At 41.8% G+C, this 21,049-nt stretch overlaps 1 protein-coding gene across 7 annotated transcripts in view; it reads left to right on the forward strand.

Moving 5' to 3' along the window:
- PHF6 (PHD finger protein 6) overlaps positions 1 to 21,049 on the forward strand; it is a 467,171-nt gene that overhangs the window by 32,257 nt on the left and 413,865 nt on the right. For all 7 annotated transcript variants that reach the window (XR_013610659.1, XM_078688560.1, XM_078688565.1 and 4 more), the window contains exon 3: positions 2,815 to 2,916. Coding sequence is in view for 6 of the 7 variants with exons in the window: in XM_078688560.1 (XP_078544686.1) it covers positions 2,815 to 2,916 (102 nt within the window). In the remaining variant the exon portion in view is untranslated. The remainder of the gene's footprint in view (positions 1 to 2,814; positions 2,917 to 21,049) is intronic.

Consider the following 21,049-nt stretch of genomic DNA (forward strand, 5'->3'; position numbering starts at 1 on the left):
CCTTTTATCCCTTTTTACCCAACACTTCCCTCTTCACACTCCCACTCTCCTTACTGTCTGGGTGGCAGATATGCCACAGTCCATAGGCCTTCAGCTGGTACCCGCCTCTCAAGCTCCCCCGATCAGCTGCTTCCCTGCACTGACGTGGGAAGAGCCTTGCCGGCCTCCTCAGCCCAAGCGCGCGTTCTCCTGTCAGCGCTGGCTAGGGGGCCTCGTTTCAGGCTTAACGCGGTGATTTCCTGCGTCTGCGGATCACCAGGGGTTAGATGGGCGGTCGGTTGCCCAAGCGCTAGTTCCTCCAGCAAGCGCTCACAAGTAGGGGGTTCCGCTGTCAACGCGGCGCTCCGGAAAGTCGTCTGGCGCCACCTCGGGCAACCCGATGGACGCGCTGATCTCTGGGGCATGCGCGTTCCTCGCAATGGCTCCACCTCTCAGGTCGCGCTGCTCGTCGGCGCCTGCGTGTTCCTCCCCGGACCTCGTCACGCAGGGAACACTGCACCCCTGGGCCTGCTCGACCCTAGGCCCCTCCTGCTGAAAGAAGCGGTCGCGCTACTGGCTTGCGCGGAAGCGTTTCCTCGCTTCTCCTGACGCGCCTGGTGCCCCCGGGGTCCCGCAGACGGACCACACTGCGCCGCTCCTCACACGCTGCTGCTTTCCTCCCCCGGCTCCAGAAGAAGTACCTCACAGATCGGGCACTCGCTCCTCCAGGTGCTCCAAGGGGACCACAAATGACTCGCTACCCTGGTAGGTGCAGCGCTGGGCAGGGCATATAAGACTGAGTTTCAGAAAGTAGATCCTGTCAGTTTCTACAGGAATGCTGATCCAGAAGGGTTTTTCTTCTCACGAAGCTTGTTTTCTTGGTCAATAACTGTTGTCTTGAGAGAGGGATCGGTCAAGGGCTAAAGGGGGAACAATCCTCTGAAGTAACTGTCAGCCTCAAATGACAACTAGCTGCTCTCAGTGTGTCCACCTCCTCTCACCACTGCCTCACTCCTCTACTCTGGGGTCAGCACAAAATGGCTGCTGGTCACTGGCCTTATATAGGGTGGCCTGAGACCTGCAGAATTCTCTAGGGTATTCTAGAAAGTTCCCTAATGTTAACCTATGGACCTGTCCTCCAGTGGTGTCCGTTATGGCAGTTGGTGGACACCATCTTAGGTTTCTTGAGATCCCTAGATTTTCAAGGGGGCTGACTAGGCCTCACAGGTTATGAGGGAAAAATGGCGTCATCGCCAAGGAGCACCTAGCCTCCTGACAGCATTAAAAAAATTCCTGATGGACATATGTAAAAATAAAAATAGAAAGTCTGGGAGGCTAAGGGGGACAAAAATAAATCATGGTGGTTAGAGTCTTCCCAGAAGCAGACAGGTCTAACAGTGCTCAACAAAACTAACAGAAACCTACAGAACTGTACTTCATCCAGACCTCTATAAACAGTTGCAGTAGCACCAACATCTGAGCATGGTCATATGTATCTTAATGCCAGAGGATATTGTACGCAAAGATCAATTGGGTAGTGTGCTGGGAGTTGTTCCAATACCAGCGTGTGCTGTATATTTCATCTTCTGCTGTATACTTCATCTTCTGGTTAAGACCCAGTAAAATAAAGAAGCAGTGGTTTCACTGGATGACGAAAGTCTTCAACACCATACAACAAAAATTCCTTCTAACCAGATAAGATGAACTTTAGTCATAGGACCCTAAAGTTGCAAAAGTCCAAATACTTTATTGATTATGGGTATTTCACATGATTTCTACTACTGTTCGTCCCACGTTTGTTGGAGTGCTACATTTCGTGAATTTAAAACTGCGCTTGCAGCATATGCTGCTTTTTAGATCCGTCTAACAACACGTAAATGTACAGTGCCTGGATACTCAGCCTGATGCGTCTTACAATTGTCAAAGTACCGTTTAAATCTTCTCTTAAATTGACTCAGTAAAGTAATGGGTTTGAACCCATTGAAAACAACCTCCAATTGTAATGCATTTTAAATGCTTTTATGTTCTTCTTCTTACCCCCATTGATGCGCTTACCCACTTTATTGTACGGGTAGTGTGCTACTATGTTGGATGCCATGGATGGAAGTGTGTGCCTGCCATATTGCCTCCATGGCTAATATAGATTACATGCTCTTACTTTTATTTTTATGTTGCTGCACTTTTTTCATGAACTTAAAATGAAAATCAGTGCGGGACAGGATGCTTAATCATAAGAGACGCTGCTCGCCAGCACATGTAAGAATGTTGCATGGTTCATGCATGATACAAAGTATATTTGAATAAAAACAGGAGTACATTATTAGAACCTGATTCTCTCAGTTGGAGTCCTCTGATGATGCCAGGAGTACAATCCCCTAGTAATTACTTTAAAAGCCCATGGGCATTGAGCACATATAAGAATGTTGCATGGTTCATGTATGATACGAAGTATATTTGAATAAAAAAAGGAGTTCATTCTTAGAACCTGATTCTCTCAGTTCGAGTCCTCTGATGATGCCAGGAGTACAATCTAGTACAATCTCCTAGTAACTACTTTAGAAGCCCTTGGGCATTGATTTCATTTAGATAGAAAATGGCGTGGTGGGAAAAATTTGAGATTGAGAGAATATAAGGAGATGGGGATTGAGGAAGGAGTGTGGTTGAAGAATATAGACTACGCCTCTAGGTCCATCCAGGAATGTGGTGGTGCTGTCCAAAGGTGTGAGAGTTGCAAGGGTCATGATCTAATTCTGTTGTTAAAACGAGTCCTTTTATGCAGTTGTACTTTGTATTGTAAATTACATGGCAAATAAAATCAAGTTATATGCTTTTCAGCTTTTTTCATCTGCATTGGTGTCCTCTCATTCTGATGGTGATGACCTTGCTGGTTTTTCTTTTCAAGATGTTCAGAAGGAATTAAAAAGAGGTAGCAAACTGGTAAGGTTTTCTTCCTAGTTATGGTTTTTTTCCAGGCATTTTTTTTCTCTCGTTTTGAATAATGTTGCCAGTAGTATTCTTCTGTTGACTTTTGTTTTAAGGCCTAAAATATTGATCTTATGAGCCTCCGCATTAATGGGACCAGCTGTTTATAGGATACATATCTTTTGGTGATTTGCCTACCAATTGCGAACTAGTGCTTTTTCTTTCCAATGTGAATGTGCCCATACCTATTTGTTTAGAGTAGGTTTTCTTACTACTTGAGGCAAAATTAGTCAAATAGTAAATGTGGCTGTGAGTTTTTTTATGTCTCGTGGCGATTACAGCGCGAAGCGCTGTCTCGCCAGAGACCTATAGTCACCGCTCAGCTTCCCAGGAGACAAGAGATGGCCACGCGCATCTTCAAGAATCTGATCGGATCGGAGCGGGCCGCGGGCGCGTGTGCACATCTCCTGTCTCCTGGGAAGCTCCAACACACACAGCCACACCTCCCCCTGCTTTCGCACACGCGCGCACACACACACACACGCACATACACGCACGCACACATACAGAGACCCCCCCCCGCCGCCGCACACATACACACACCAGCGCACACATACACCAGCGCGCACACACACACACACACACGAGCGCACATACACGCACGCACACATACAGAGACCCCCCCGCCGCCGCACACATACACACACCAGCGCACACATACACACACCAGCGCACACACACACACACGAGCGCACATACACGCACACATACAGAGACCCCCCGCCGCCGCACACATACACACACCAGCGCACACATACACACACCAGCGCACACACACACAAGCGCACATACACGCACGCACACATACAGAGACCCCCCGCCGCCGCACACATACACACACCAGTGCACACATACACACACCAGCGCACACACACACACACACAGACACACACACACAAGCGCACCGAGACCCCCCCCACCACCCCCCCTTCCCCCCTACAACTAAGCCCCACTCACCGCCACTCCGGACTTCTGCAGCCTCCGCGGGGCTCTCCCTCGGGCATGGGAGCCCCGCGTCTCCACTGCTTCTCTGGCCAGGCACTCCATGGGCGCGGGCTTCTGGCAAAAGACGGAAGTCCCGCCCCACCGCAGGTTTCGTTTTTGCCAGTGCACGCGCACGTCTTGTTGCTTTGTGTGTGTCCTTTTGTACTGTTTTGTATACCACTGCCTACTTAATCTTAAAATCAGGGTGACACGACAGATTATGGTGCAGAAACTGCCTCTTCCAGGCTGTTTGCTTGGTCATGTTAAACAAATACTCACTCCAGGGACGTTGGTTTTTGGCAGGATGGGCAGACGCCAGCGCTGGTCCATCCTGTTCATGTCAAAGACGGCAAATGGTCGCAGAAAGCGCAGCAATTCGCAAAAAAATCTGAGATAATGAATAAAACAAGGGATAAGAGCACTGCTGTCCGCTGTAAATGTTAAATGTTGAGGCCGTCCTCGGGCGCGCGCTTTCTTCTCGCTGTAATCGCGTCATACGTCTCGCTGCGTGCAGTGCTTGGGCTGATGACCCTACAGACGCATCGGTATGACTGTGTTACAGCCGCACCCTGCGTTCACCCAGCTTTTCATAGGTAAGGCATGTGCTGCTCCGATTGAAACATACCTTATCGGAGAACAACCCTATATTTTTGTCTGGTTGGCCTGGTATTTACTTCATACAGAAATAATTAGAAAGCCGTGCAATGTAGCGCGCCTCCCCTCCAGTGCAATCATCCACCCGCTGCCGGTATTCAAAGGTGTGCTCCGGCGCGTGGCAAGGGTGCTGTGGGCCGTTTTGTGTACTCAAGGAAAATTACCCCTTGCCTGTCTGAGTTGCAGTGGGACCCCCACACCCTTGACCCCGGTGCCACCGCCCCTGCTGCCGGAGGGATACATACGCCCCTTGTAAAGACTGGTGCCGTGCGCCCCCTCCCCTGTGCTGACAAGGGTTTTGCATCCAGGACTCTGGAGCTGATGCCACAGCTCTCATACTCACCCTACTGCCCACCCTAGACGACTCTGTAAAGCCTCTTTGCCAGGGATTCCTCCGCGCAGAAGGCAGAATACCTACATTTTTTTAAACAGAAAACACACTTTTCTGCCTTGTCTTTACTTCAACAGTAAAGCAAGAAGAAGTTCAAAGCTGCGCGTATGGTATTTCGCCTAGACGATTTTGTTTACCGATATTTCATAAAAGTATACTGGTCACTCCGATTCAATTCTACACCTATTTATGCACTGCACCAAATACGGCATTTTGACACAATGCCTGCGGGGCAGTCAATCTAGGCGTGGACCCTTGCAGTATTATGTCAGTACCTGGTGCATTTTCCTGCTTCTTTCCTTGTTTTTAAGTCCTTATCTGGGCACTCTGTGTACAGAGGGAGTCTACAAACGTGAAACATGGAATACAAAACTTTGGACTTCTGCCGGTTTAAAAAAGCTTCTGGAGCTCAAACTTTGGAAATCTTAATTTAAACGCTGTGCATACTATCTGTGGATGCATTTGCCTTTCCGAGCGAATGTTTTGGGAGGTTTGTACCTGTTTCTGTGTTTAAAAACATTAAAAGTGACTTACGTGAAATACTGCAAGCACGTTACGAGGGCGGAGAGGTGTTCATCGAGGACGGCAGATAAGGAATTCAGCCTCGCTCTAGTCAGCAGCCTGGAGGACACTTCAGTCCTCTGGTCACTTGCTGCAGTGCACGCTTCAATGTGGGGTGGTACTCTGCCCTACAATGTTTCCTCGAGGGCCCCACTGACTGCTTAACGTCATGGCGTATTCCTGGGCAACTGAATTACATGTGGTGTTCCCAAGAACATTCATTCATTCCACTATGACTTCTGAGAGAAAACTCTAAAACCGCGCCTGCCCCTTTAAGAAACCACCTTAGCTGGCTTCAATCCAGGAAGCGGAACTCCTTTAAAATCGTGGTTAATACTGGAAAGTATTTGCAATTTCACTGGTTGTATAAGAAAAGGAAGGAAAACAAGTTGGTTTCGGAATTAAAATTTGGAGGATTCCAACATTTGATTCGGCTAACCTCTGGTTGGAAATACACATATTTCCGTTTGTAATACGTTTCAGAAAACATGCAATTCCTTCTTTGTTTCATGGTCATGGATAAACATAAAAAATTAAATTCATAAGCGAAATATTAAAAAATAAACGCAAATGGTTAAAGCTACCAAACGCTAATGTTTAGCAACGGGGTTTCCATTAATAAAAGTCATTTGTTATGGACTAAAGTCCACTGCAGTTTAAACATTTTGATTATGTTGCTGCCCTCTATAGTGCCAAGAAACTCCGGGATACCTGCGCTTTATAAACCTACCATAACATTTAGAGCATTATATCAGAAACCAGCACATATCCGTTCACGACTGTTTAGACTAGAGCACAGACAAATGTGTATCTTGTATGTGTGCATCATACATGTGTTCGGCTGCAGGAGAGCGCATCGGTGTGCATTCGCAGGACACACACGTGCCATGTAGGGCGACAACACACAATAAGATGTAAATAAGCCACTTTGAGCCCCAGCACGCTTTGATACTATGAAACGTGATTAAAGTCTTAGGCTGCATTAGTTTGTAACTTGTTTTTAACTGTCGCCTGCCCAAGATCAGGAAGCAGGCATACCGAACCGGCACCTCCTCACCACTTCTTCTCAGCCAACAGCAACCCCCATGCCCAGCTTACACAGAGAACTACACTGCTATGGCACAGCACTACCAACTGCCTGCCTTCCTGCCCCTACACTGTTACCCTGTTACCCCGCGGTGCAGCCACAGGACAGTGGCTACATTGCCCGTGTCTGTCCCGCAACACGTTGTTCCTGCCATGGAGGTTTCCCACAGCCGGGTGCAGTTAATAAATACAGGGACCCAAAGATATGTGCCATTGCAGAATAAGAACGGACGTGGTACAGGTAGGCTTTTTAAAATCTATTTATTAGTTTTCACTTTTATATAGCGCAAACTTTACCCGCACGTATCTGAGCGCTTTAATTAAGCATGCTTATAACAAGCAAGACTAGCGCTCTATATTACTGCCAACTTTGCTTCGCCTAAGCAACAGCTAACCATTCACAAACAATGTTTACATACCAATTGCAAAAAAAAAAAAAAATTAAGCCAAAGCATTGTCATTTACAATGCCAGTAACTCCAACTTTAATGCTGCGAGACCTATTGCATTGTAAATGCTTGTTCTAAAAGAGGTGTTCTGTGCTTTAAAGATTTAGGCAGAGCACAGATGTGATCAGGGCATTATTTCATAATTCACTAATAATTAATTTAACTGATTATAGACCGGAGGCATGAATGATTTGCTAAAGGAGCAATACGTAAACACTACATCTCTTCAATAAAATTCAGAAGGGCCACTCCACCTTCCTTATGACCTCTATAGATGTGCATTTTCTAGGGGCTTCCGATATTGCTTTTATCCAAAAGGGCAGTGCTTCCCACACTTTTTAGAACCACAATCCAATTATCAGAACAACAAACTTTTGCGACGCGCTTAACTTTAGTGGACATGAGGCAAGACATTATTTTTAATGTAACCAAAGCATTGTGTGGTAGTGCAGTGTCATTTACAAACAGCCCATTTTCCATTAAAATCGCCACTAAATTTGCACAGACTTTGTTTTACTGATAAACCCACAACGCACGCAAATGATAATGTGTGGAAATTGGGTTTTAGTTAATATTTAGAATTTGTGCTTCACCAAGTAAACTGTCTTGCTTTGTTTTGATCCTCTTAACATCTTTGTTTCTATCACACTTCAGAATTACCAAAATATTTGATTCTTTTTTGCTTTCCTAACTACTGAATGTGTACAGTTAAATTACAGGTATTTACATTTTGTTGTGCGTTGCAACAAATTATATCCTACAGCCTTTCCTTTCACACTCTACCCTAGCAAGATTGTCACATAATTAGTCTTGCTTTTCTTTCTCTGACTGCAAAGTGAGAGGAGTTTGTAAACACCAATCCCCACGTTAAAAAAGGAGCAAATTGTCGGAAGTCCTACCCATGGAATTTTACCGCTGTTTCTAAAACACAATATATGTGACAAGATAAATGCAGAATTGAAAGGCATATTTATTTATTGCTTAAACGTTTGTGACCTACCAAAAATTGGCTCATGACCCACAGTTTGGGAAATACTGCAATAGAGGGTTGTGTGATTTGGAGAGTCTCCCCTTTTCATATAAGACTGTGTGACTTTAGGCACAACCTGGTAATCTAATGGTTCCTGCATGCAGTGGAATGTCATTATTAATAGCCCATGATCTTTATAGATTCCGGTTTGCTGTGAGGGTGTTGGGTAGGTTGGAAGGGTTTTGGGTGTGTAGAGGGTGGCCTGTGAATAGTAATTGAGCTCAATAATTCGTGCATTAATGCCAAGTGTCTAAAGGCCTTTTAGGAGCTTAAAGCAAAGTTGCAATAAACCAAAAAGGGAAATCAGGTAAGGTAGGGTATGTGTAGAAGTCTGCTCCTACTTCCTCCCTGCTCTCTTGTTGACACTAGCAACACCCCACAAGAAAGAGCACTACCACTGTTGCTCTCTAATCACTCGTAGTCTCCCTCTTGTTTTGCCTTAGTCAGCTCGGCCATCTGATATGGAGCAACCACTCCATTGCAAAAGCTTTTCTTTTTTAGAAAGCTAGGCTTTTTTTAGGTCCTGATTTTGGCACCACAGCTATAAAGATACCCATTGTTCCAATAACAATAGAGTGGATGTTGAGTCCGCCATTATAACTGCGGACTTTCTTTGCCCAGCCTCTTTCATTGGAGACCCCACTCCATTGCTTTCATTGAACTATGTGAGGGACTACTTTAAAACTGTAGCCCTCTGTCCCGCCCTGCTGGCTCACTATTGAGTGTCTCACCCTAATCTACTAGTGCTGCATGCGTCTGGCCATTAAACCCAGACCTGTTGACTCTGTGTGCTTTTTTTGACATTTGGGATTTTTTCACCACAAATGAAATTCAGTCAGAATTTTCATCTTTTCCTGTTGCCTTGCATTTGGTGTATTATAAAGATTAGAGTAGTTTGTGACATACTTTGGAGCGCTTTGAGAAGATGGAAAAAATGCTCTGCAAGGAAGTGTTTTTATTTTGAGAAGTGGCATCAACAAAAGGTACACTGTACTAAATTTGTGTTCTTTTACAACAGGCTGAGAGGAATTTCCTATTTGTGCAATTTTTAATTTGTTTTTACATCTTAGGGTTAGTTGGTAGAATGGGTGAGAACCGATAAGCTATGACTTTCTGAAAACTATACAAAATCCTGAATTCAGCAAGGGATTATTTATGAGAATTGGTCAAGGCTTCTTCTTAGAAAACATAAATTGCATTTAAAAAATATTGAATAGGCTGGTCAAACCATGTGTAATTTGGTGTATTGATGGTCAAACTACTCTGTTAAATTCTTATATGTTCCACAGACCTCTCTGGCCAAAGATATATAACAAGTGACCCATGGTTCTCCATTATTTTTTGGTGTGGCATTGTAGCCTCATGTTTCTAAATACTTTACAATATACAGTTGTGACCATATAAAGAGGAGTTTGGGCAGCCCTCTACATTCATTGGTCATTCACATTTTGCTTCCACCCACCACCTCATCGGGCAGTGGGTCAGCCCACTTCGGCTATTGATTTTCTGTACTGTGAGTGATGGCATTTTGTTTGTGTACACCTGCCTTAAATATAGTCTACTTCAATGCCAGGCCTGGTAGAAAATCTCTGCTTTCATTTCATGCTTCTTTTCTTTATTTTTTGTGATGTCTCCATCTTCACACATTTTATGTTTCAAACATATGTAGGCAACTTTAGATATTGGTATTTTCACTTTTCATTAATTTTGCAGTATTTATGCCTGTTTTGTATATATTTAGAAAAGAATTGGCGCCAAAGAATTGTGCTTGTCATATACATACTGGTGATTGGTGTATACGTGATCGGCTGGTTTGAGTTGGCTGTAAGTCACTTGTCTAGGGGTAAGACCTGTACCTAGGTTATGTACCTCGAATGCTCCTCCATGGCCCTGCAGCACTGGTTGTACCATCAGCGGAGGCAACTCATTGATCGTGCCACAGGTTTGTCCTGGTGGGGCCTGTGTGCGCAAGTTACTGTTACTCGGTTTGGCATTTAAAAAGCTACATGTCAAAGTTCTGCATGACTCTTGCTATATCATAGTTCTCCCTGGGGACAGGTTACGGTGTTGGGAAGAGGAAGGGTATGTGCGTGTGTGCGTTACATTCAAGGGTCATGAATGGCACATGACGGTGTGGTCGGTAGGACGAGGCCTGCTTCTTGCATTGGATTAGCATGGGGAAAGGTAGCGATAGGCTATTGAGCAGTATTTCCTACGTGCAGAATAGTAGGAGTATAGTGTTTGATATTGATAAGTTCGTAATGACGAATCCTCTCCGGTAGTGCGAGTGGATACGCCATTATAGAGGTGGAAATGTCACTTTGGGAAAGTGGGCGTTTTGATTCTCGTTGCTCTGTGTGCCTGTATGCCTGTCTCCAATTCACATCTGGGTGCTGGGAGGACAGATACATCTATGCATTCCTGATAGAAGGCAGTAAACTAGGGGCTCAAGGGAAACTGCAGACTTCTAACTCTCAGCGGCCTTTCTGGGCCGGTTACGTCAGGGAGGAATTAGGACCTGCATTCCAAGGGAAAGGAGCTTAATCCCACTAAAGATAGTGATTAAACCTCCCGGCGTAGGATGGCAGACGGGACAAACTTTAGCCTGTGCATTTCAAAGGTGGCCTTTTGAACTGATCGCATCTTCAAAGGCCATTGTGGATATAACTACTGAGGCTCTGGCCTCAGAAGTTAGAGAAGATTTTGGATTTGGAACCATACTATGCTGGTTCGGCGCTGGGACCCTAGTGTAATTTTCCAGATTCATGCCCTTATATAGGTATAAATCACCATGTCCTTATATAGGCATAGAAATCATAACCATATTCAGACATAGCTCATGCAGTCCAAATATGGCATGGCTACTTCCACTAGTTCCGAAAATCCACAACGATTTCTTGGAAAACTCTGCTTCAGCAGTTAAGGACTTCCCCGTGCTTGAATATTGATTTGTCCAAGAACTCATGAAGTTTTCAAAGAAATGAGACTGTTTGATGACATTATTATGTCCACCTTTACGTCAAACTCTTCACCTTCAAGGTATAAATATGCCCACACTTGCCCAAGCAAACACACGGTGGTTTGGAGCAGTTCGACTATCTACTTGCCCGACGCCTCTCGCTACAGAAAGTGCCGAAGGAAGCTGACCCTCCAGCAGACGCACTGAGAGAGACGCTGTCTTTTCTCTTGCTGAGAAATCTAGCTTCAGTGTTTCCAAGCTCCCCTTGCGGGGTGTTGGGAAATCGAGTCCTGAGAAAGAGAGATACCAGACCTCCTTCATTCTAAACCAAGGTACGGAGCTGATTAGACCCTAAGAGAAATCTTGGATAGATTCTTGGCAGAAAGAATACTAAACTTATGCTACACCACACTTACTTCTTCCCTTGTATTAGACCTAGGTTAGGTACATCGGGGTAGGTGTATTTTAGAAGCACCAGTGAGTACTTTTAGTCTTTATTTATGTATGTATTTTATGGCTTTTACAGTATTAATTTATAATACTCTTCTTGCTGTACGCAATATACTTTACAGCCAGTCTTACGATTGTAGCAGTTCATTTCTTTTGCATGAGAAAGAAGACTGTTCAATAAATACTTTTATTGAAAACGCCCGTCTGTCTATTTCTCTGCACCTCTGATGAAACGAAGCATGCACGAATGACTTTGTAAAATATCTATCTATTGTTTCCACGACTCTGAAGATCCGTTTTATCTTGGGGAAACAAAGTTGTCATGTTTATGCAGTTGTCAGAAACGAATCCCTTCTTGTTCATTCGAGAAAGTTTCTAATGACCTCTGAGCTAGCTGGCACTCACAATTAAGTTTAATATATTTGATAGAGACCTAGTATTTTTACTTTATTTATTTATTTTGAAGGTTTTATATAGCGCTAGCTCCACCCGACGGTATCAGAGTGCTTTACATCAGCAATGGAAGTACACAATAAAACAATATGGTAGTTGGTCGAAACGAGTTATACAGGTGTTCAAACCAATAAAAAAATACAGGGAATAATTTAGGGAAAAAATAGTGTTAAAAGGTACATATAGGAAGAAATAGAGAAGCAAGTTGCAGGAACCAGAATGTTATTGTAAATAGTAAATGTAATAGTATGTCAAGGAGGATTCAAAGGACATAGTGGGTAGTGAGTGGGAAAGAGAAGGGGAGGAGAGGGAGGCGACAAGAGAAAAAAGGGGGAGTGAATGGGGGAAGAGGGGGTAGTCCAAGGAGGGAGGAGGAGAGGTAGTCAGAAAGGAGATCCGGGATTTAGCTTCCCCAAAATTTAGTGAGCAAATGAGTTTTAAGGTCTTTTTTGAATCTGGAGTAAGAGGGGTTGCATTGAAGGTCTTTGGGTAGGGCATTCTAAATGGTAGGGGCCTTACCGGAGAAGGAGCGGGATTTCGAAGCAGCATTTGAGTAGGGGGGGTATGAGAAGAAGAGTGTTGGTGCTTCTCAGTGTTCGGGCACAGCCAGCTTTTTTAAGTTTACTTGAGAGGTAGGATGGGGTCTTCTGGTAAAGGGCTTTGAGTAATACAGGCAATTTTATATGAGGATCTGCCTTCAATGGGGAGCCACTTGAGGGCAGTGGAGATGTGGTCCAAGCGTTTACTGTTTGTTATTAGCCTGGCGGCGAGGTTGAGAACGGATTTGATGGGACCAGGTGGATTTTGGGGGTGCCAGAGAGAAGGGCATTGCCATAGTCTATTTTGAATAAAACAAGAGACTGGATAATTAATTTGAAGTGTACAGCTTGGATAAAAGGTTTGATTTTTTTTTTGCCGGAGAGTGAAGAGTTCACTTTTTGCTGAGTTCTTGACATGGGAATTTAGTGCGAGTTTATTGTTGATGGTGATGCCGAGTGATTTAACCGAATCGGCGAGGGAGAGAGAGTAGTTTAGCGCATTAAGGTCGGCGATCCATGTTTGGATGGGGAGAGGGTTGTTTTTGGGAGAGAAGAGGATGATCTCAGTTTTGTTAGGGTTGAGTTTCAGATGATTATTGTGGAACCAGGTTTGGATCTTGGTTAAGGCTGTGTTAAGGTGCAGGATATCCGCATGGGATTTTATTTTATAGTACAATTGGGTGTCGTCAGCATATAGGTGGTAGTTGATTTTTTCTTGTTTGAGTATCCGGGTAAGGGGTTCCATAAAGAGGTTAAAGAGAGCGGGAGAGAGGATGGATCCTTGAGGGACACCAAGGGAGACAGGGGTTGGGCTAGAGAGGCAGTTTTGAATTTTAATTTGTTGGGCTCAATGTTGAAAGTAGGAGGTGACCCAATTAAGGACAGTGCCACTGAGGCCGAAGCGATTTTTGAGGGTGTTGAGTAGGGTTGGGTGGTAAACAGTATCAAATGCCGCAGAAAGGTCAAGAAGGATAAGTAGGTAGGTCTCGCCCTTGTCCAGGGCAAAGTGTATCTAAAAACAGCATGGCTGCCTTTCCTTTTCATTAAGGCAGTCTTTAGCCAATGACATAATGACTTGTCGTCGCTATGTACCATGGTACTTCTGCGAAAATAGTGACAACAGATATCACCAACGTAAAATGCCTTACAACTTAAAAAATACCCTACTTGCCTGTAGTACCCAAAAGGATCATCTGCGCACTGTAATGTCTAATCCTGCCAAATTTCAGAAAACCCTTTAAGCTACATCTAATACAAAAGTCTATGAAAAAGGCATTGGTGGAAAAACACGTTTTGGGGACCCTCTTTTATCTTTGTACTCCCTTGACCAATCGCAGTGAAACTTTGCACCAATCACCAATGTAGACATATATATATATATATATATATATATATATATATATAATATTATATTTTGCAAACAAACGATTCCAGGAGACAAGGAATTCAGGCGAGCCCACAGCAGTTGCAGCAAAGGTTGGTTTATTTTTGGCAGAAAAGACGACGCGTTTCGACCTCGTCCGTGGTCTTGGTCATATGACCCACGTCTCCATGGTGCAGTAATTTATAGGTGAGTAAACACACAGTCATGTTCATAGACATAGAAAACATAGGTATTTACATTCTGTTCGTGTCACAGACATTACGCAAATGAAAATGGTTATTTTTAAACAAGGTATAGTACATTTATACAAAAGCATAGTGTTGTTTTGTCTTGGACATTGTAATAAATGTTACATCACATATTGGTCAAAAGGCATGACTTTGTGTATAAAATAGGGGTTGCTGTCAGACATTTTTAAATGTAGAGTATATTAATTCTATTAGGCGGGTTAGTAGGTCATTGTATACTGGTACACAGTTGGTTAGCTCACAATACATTACATTTTCTTTGTACATGTTGCATCATTATACTAGTAGTTTGCGTCAAGAGGAACAGATTTAAGTGCTGGTGTGGTTTCGAGGAAAATCCTCTAGGTATATATATATATATATATATATATATATATATATATATATATATATATATATATATATATATATATATATATATATTCACTGAAAAAACCATAGGTTATAGACCATATATAGTTAGGGATTAGCATTTAAAAAACCTTATTTTACTCACACAAAACCATTGAAATTCCATATATAGTTAGTTGTACTAACTATATATCACGCACCCGCAATCCACTGCTGATGATGTCACATATTACATCATTCATGACATGGTCAGTGACATCACTGATGACATCACTGATGACATCTCAAATGACATCACTGATGACATCACTGATGACATCATCCAGTGACTGTGTGTTTCTGTAAAGTTTAAATATGTTTTACATATTGAAGAATGAGTAGATGTAGAAGTGTCTGGATGAAGGATTTAGTAGGTGCGTGACTGACTGTATGAGTGAGTGATTAAATGTGTCTCACTGAGTGCATGGGTTAGTGACTAAACTGTCTTAATTTGTGCATCATTATGTCTGTTGTTCTGTAAACTACTGCATGTGTTGATCAGTAGCTATATGAGTAACTATATAGGTTATTGATTGGTTGCCCAAGCATTTGTATAGGAGACTGAGTGTGTGTGTGAGTGGCTGGGAAGTGTATGACTCTGTGCATAGATGTATGGGTTCAAAAGTGCATGTTGGAAACAGCTGTATGGGCAGTTGACTGTGTGCATGACTGTATTGGTGAGTGAATAGATATCTCAGTGCTACATGTCAAATTAAGTACATATGTAAAATACAGTACATGTGAGAGTTGACATATATAAATAACTGTGCATAAGAGCCAGTGAATGTGTGAGTGGCTGTATGGATCATTGTGAACTTGTATCCAGGATTGTATAAGTGAGTAAATATGTTTTAGTATTTGTTTGAATAAGTAAGTAAGGTGTGTTTAACTGTATAGTTAAGGAAATGGAGGTGTGATTGATTGTTTGCATGACTGTCTAGGTGTGTGTGTAACTTCATGGATGAGTGACAATCTGTGAGTCTGTGTTTACACTGAGTGTATCTAAGGTTATATTAGAGTCTGAAGAGGTTCATCGTATTATCACAACAGTGATGTCATCAGTAATGTCATTTGAGATGTCATCAGTGATGTCATCAGTGATGTCATTTGAGATGTCATCAGTGATGTCATCAGTGATGTCATTTGAGATGTCATCAGTGATGTCATCAGTGATGTCACTGACCATGTCATGAATGATGTAATATGTGACATCATCAGCAGTGGATTGCGGGTGCGTGATATATAGTTAGTACAACTAACTATATATGGAATTTCAATGGTTTTGTGTGAGTAAAATAAGGTTTTTTAAATGCTAATCCCTAACTATATATGGTCTATAACCTATGGTTTTTTCAGTGAATTTTTAAGGTTTTGTAAATGCTAATTCCTAACTATATATGGTCTATAACCTATGGTTTTTTCAGTGAATTTCATTGGTTTTTTAATAGCTAATATCAAAACCTTTACAATGTATTATTCTTTAAAAAGAAAAATATTTTTTACATGTTTTTTATACAATTTATTTTTTATTTTTTTTTGTTTCGCTCCCAGTACGCGTACCGGTTAGCTTCCCGTTAGCTCAATCCGGAGGCGCGACCCGGTACGCGAACTGGTAAACGTTCCTTTAGCGCACCTCTCGCGTTACAAAACAACATCGCGACGCTTCGCGTCAGCATGACGTTTCGCGTTCTCGCGTAATACGTCATATTACGTGCTACGTTCGCGTACCCGGAAGCGCAGCGGTACGCGAACCGGAAGCGATCCGCGGCGCGGCGCCGACCGCGTAATGTAAACATAGCAGGTCATGTGACTCGATAATAACACTTTTCATTGGTTCATTTCACTTTTGGTTTCCTAATGATGTAATACAAGGTCATGTGATCTAAAATGGACACTTTTCATTGGTTTAGAACTTTTGTTTTTCCCAAATGATGAAAACCCCTCCTTCTTTCATCACTCTGACTTTCATCTTGGTGAGAGAAAGACCCTTTATTGAGACTTTGTGATGGCTTCATTAGTAGCTTCAGCTGGTGCTAGCCCACCACCTCCACCAAATCCAAGAAAGAGAGGACCACCTGCAGAAGTAATTCTGCAAGAAGAGGAAGAACAGGAAGAGGAGGAAGAGGAGGAAGAGCATGAGTTTTTGCCAGAGGAGCCCAGGAGGTACAATCGACAGGAGAATTATATCTGGCAATTCTACAGAATTCCTGAGGGGCAAAAGAAAGTGAATGCTCGTTACGTGTTTTGCCGCATATGCGGTGACAGATTGTCAAGGGGCACTGATAAAAAATATAGTTATGGCAATCATACTATGCATCGGCATATGAGTAGGTGGCACCCAAATAACTATAGTGCTGCCCAGCTACGTGACCAACAACAAAATCCCCTCCAAATGGCAAGAAGATCGGTGGTTCCAGAGGTGTCGGGACCAGAGGCGAGGGAGGTGATTGCAAACATCCAAATGTTGTTTGGGCACGTAAAACAAGTGTGCGTGGAATGTGGCGCTTTCATCTGCTACAGAGAAAGTAGCATCACTTTGATTTTGCGAGCAATTCAAAATCATATTAATGTTTGCACAAAACGCACCAAAAAATAAATTCTTTTTTTTTTTTGCTCCTGTTGAGCCCTTTATAATGGATCGTTTTTGTTTCCCCCCCCCCCAAAAAACCAAAAAATTTTTAAAAACGTTCAGAAAATACAAAAAAAGTAAAAAAATGTTCAAAAAATACTAAAAAAAATATAAAACAACAAAAACATAAAAAAAAAAGTTCTTTTCAGAACTAACTCCCCATTATAAAAAAATTGGTAGAATATTTGGAACTCTGCCAACCTGTATTTCTCTTAGTTCGCTCCCGGAGCGCTACCCGGTACGCGTACCGGAAGCTAACCAAAAAAATATTTTTTAAAAAAGAACAGTAACTATAAGGGAAGGAAATACACAGTTATGTTAAAAGAAAGACAGCTCTAGGGAGTAAACTAAGGATACTGTTACCTACAATCCACTGTTGATGATTTCACATATTACATCATTCATGACATGGTCAGTAACATCAACAGCAGTGGATTGTAGGTAACAGTATCATTAGTTTACTCCCTATAGCTGTCTTTCTTTTAACATAACTGTCTATTTCCTTCCCTTATAGTTACTGTTCTTTTTTAAAAAACATTTTTTTGATCAGTCATAAACAGTGACATTAATAGAAACAGAGAGAGTGAACAAGAGTGAAGAACTATGGTCCTCCTCAGCCACCCTCAGAAAACCAAGGGGGTCAAGATACATCTACCGTGCCCCCTTCTACCTATTCTGAACATTATTTGCCCTCCATCTTGTATCTTGATTCGAACGAAACACAAAATGGTGGACTGCCATAACGCTGCTGGTTTGCGAACCGGGCAACTTCCCAGGAAGCGGTCCCAAAACAAAAAAAGTTGGGAAAGTAATTCACAGACACTAAGAGTAATAGAGATGGAGTGAGTGAACAAGACTGAGGAACTATGAGAACAGAGGGACTGAGAAAAAGAGTGGAAGGAGTTGAGTAAATAGGTAATAGAGAAAGGAATGAGGAAAGTAGCAAAGGCAGGAAACTGAGTATTAAAGAAGTGAAGCAGTGGATCTAATAGTAGGTGAATGTGATAGAAATGTAACGAAAAGAGTACAACTATTTACCTTGTAATTGCCGTTAAATTAATCACATTTTATTTCTATACTTTCAATCTGTGAAAGAGAGAACCAACATTTGAAAAAAAATTAAAATATGTATTTAAAAATTACAAAAGACAAGGGAAAATATTGAAGGACAAATAGTTTTTCAACAACTTTGACACTGACAGAAGCTTCTGCTTCTCCAGGTCCTCTACACAATGCTAAAGATATACATTTTAAACTAACAGTATCTTGATGCAGATGAAGTGAGGCCTATCTTAAAACATGGTGCATCTTTTGCATTGCTCTTGTTTCAGAAAAGTGTCGCTTCAGTATGCCAATAACATGTCTCCTATCCAGAGATTTGTTTGAGGTGAGGCCTACTCAGAGTTCAAGATGAGATTTACACTTGTTGAAGTGTACAGAGGAGATAATATCTGTGAAAGTCTACTAATGAAGTGAGTCATGTCCACTGCACTCTTCAACAAAGTAGAAACCTCCTATGTTTCCCTGGACAGACCTAAACTTGATCTGCACAATGTGATTCGTAATGATAGGAAACTCAAGTGATGTAATTGAAATATGTGCAATTTATTTTGCTCATTTCACAATCACATCACTTGTGTTTCCTTTGCTTAGGTATCTCATTGTGCAGATGTAGTCCAGCATATGAAAGAATACGTAGAAGTGCAGCACTGCATACAATAAATTTAACACTTACAGAAAACTCACCTTCTCCATGCCTCCTACACAGTTCTACATATACATCATAAATGCAAACAGTACAGAATTAATTATACATGTTAAATGGTTTATTTTTGCTGTTCTCAGAATGTATCAAAATTCACTAAAAACAGTGACTTGAAGGTATTCATCATGTAACAGCGGGGAAAAAAAAACACAATCAAAATGATTGTGTTTAAAAAACCCATACAACATCAGAAAATAAAATTCAGAACTCCTTAAAGTTAACTTACTTTCCATGACGTCCAAGGATGTCCTATGAACAGCTTACACTCTTTTGTGCTGTTATTACTTTCAGCCCGCCACTTTCTGAAAGAAAACCTCCATCGTTTTTAAAAACACGTTACATGCAATAAATGACTTCTTGCTCTCTACCACTATTTTCCACAAGGCCAAATCTAGTCAGAGATATTTATAACTCTTGGATTTCTTGTAAGCCAATCCCATCATTTGGCATTTCCGCAACTTTCAGAATTAAAATGTTGAAGATCATTTTCACAATCCTGGAATAGTAATATCTTCCCCTTCTTGGTCAGTCATGTTCTACATTTCCTATGACACTGATACTGCTTAATATGAAGCAGACTTACACTACCTCTATGAGTACTACAATTATTTAATTCTCTACATCACTTTTAATCACAAAGCAATGTAAAACAGTAGACAGCATTGCAGACTTACATTCCCTCTACTCCATGTTTTGATTGGCTGCTTCAATTAGCTTATGAAAAGAAACAGTTTTTCTGAACTCATTTAAAGTGCACATACATCTCCATGATGTCCAATCCTTTGATTAGAAGTTATGTCTCTGAACTACACTTATCCTCAAGGCCAAATTGTGTAGGAGCCATTAGAACTTCTTGAAATTCCACAGATCATATCCCGAGATTATTTTCCTAAAATTTTGGTTTTAAAAACACCAGGTAAGAGTTTTTAAGGTCATACGGCAATTTTTTTTTGAAAATTAAAACAGAATCATTGCAGAATGACCAGCCATTTCTAGACTTTAAATAAGCTGTGTAATGTCCTGATGATATTGAAGGGCCGTCATGATATATAATTGCTGTAGTTACAAAAGTCCTTCCTGATATTGACAACTGCGAAGCTACAAAATTTTTTATTAAAGTTGTCAATTTTGTTCCATCAGGCCTACATCGTTGGAACATTAAAATGACGTACTGGCCATATGTTCGTATAAATAATGTGGACATCATTTCAGATTTACATTGGCTACACTCCATGCTGTGATTAGCAGCTTTTACTAGCTTATTAAAGGAGACTGATTTACTGTCTGGCAAAGTTAAATATATAAATCTTTCTGAGTCTACACTAGTAGTACTTGATACCATACAGTTCTCGCAGTCATGCTGCCATTGATAAGAAAGCCCAAACAGCTGATCTACATCTACACCTTCAGCATGTAATACATCAAGCATATACATTAAAAACTCCTGACAATCTTGCTGAATATTTTGAGAGAATTGTGTTTGCCCTGAACATCTGTCTAACAGGTTTCGAATTTCAGACACACTTTCTATTTTTGTTCTATCTGTGCTACATTTCTCTAACACAGAATTCAACAAACTGCAAAATCTTTGATCAGAATTGACCACAATCTCTTCTTTTACATTTTTTAGAGAAAACAAAACATTCATTACTACATTAGCATAGCAGTTGACACCAGAACTGTTTTCAAACTGAAAACCAACAACATCTTCAACAGAATCCTCTTTGTTTCTGCTTGTAATTTTAGGTTCATTCACTTTTTGTCTTTTTGCTACAACCTCCCCAGTATTGTTCTCATTTCTTCGTTTCCGGCCTACCAGACGTTTCTCAAACAAAGGAAACTGAGGCAAATGTGGCGCATACTCTCTTCTTAACCTATTGTATTCCTTAACACAATCTAGATCTGCACAAATGTTTCTGACATCACACTCAATCAAGTACAATCCCGATAAAGTTCTAACTCGTGACAATGCCACATATGCCATACCCTCCTTGAACACAGAACTGCCAATATTCACCAATGCAGTGTCTACACTTAAACCTTGCGATTTATGAATTGTCACCGCATATGCCAAGCAAACAGGGAACTGCTTACGGCGAACATATAAGTCTTTTACA

The sequence above is a fragment of the Lissotriton helveticus genome, chromosome 4_1, assembly GCF_964261635.1.
Source record: "Lissotriton helveticus chromosome 4_1, aLisHel1.1, whole genome shotgun sequence".
NCBI lineage: Eukaryota > Metazoa > Chordata > Amphibia > Caudata > Salamandridae > Lissotriton > Lissotriton helveticus.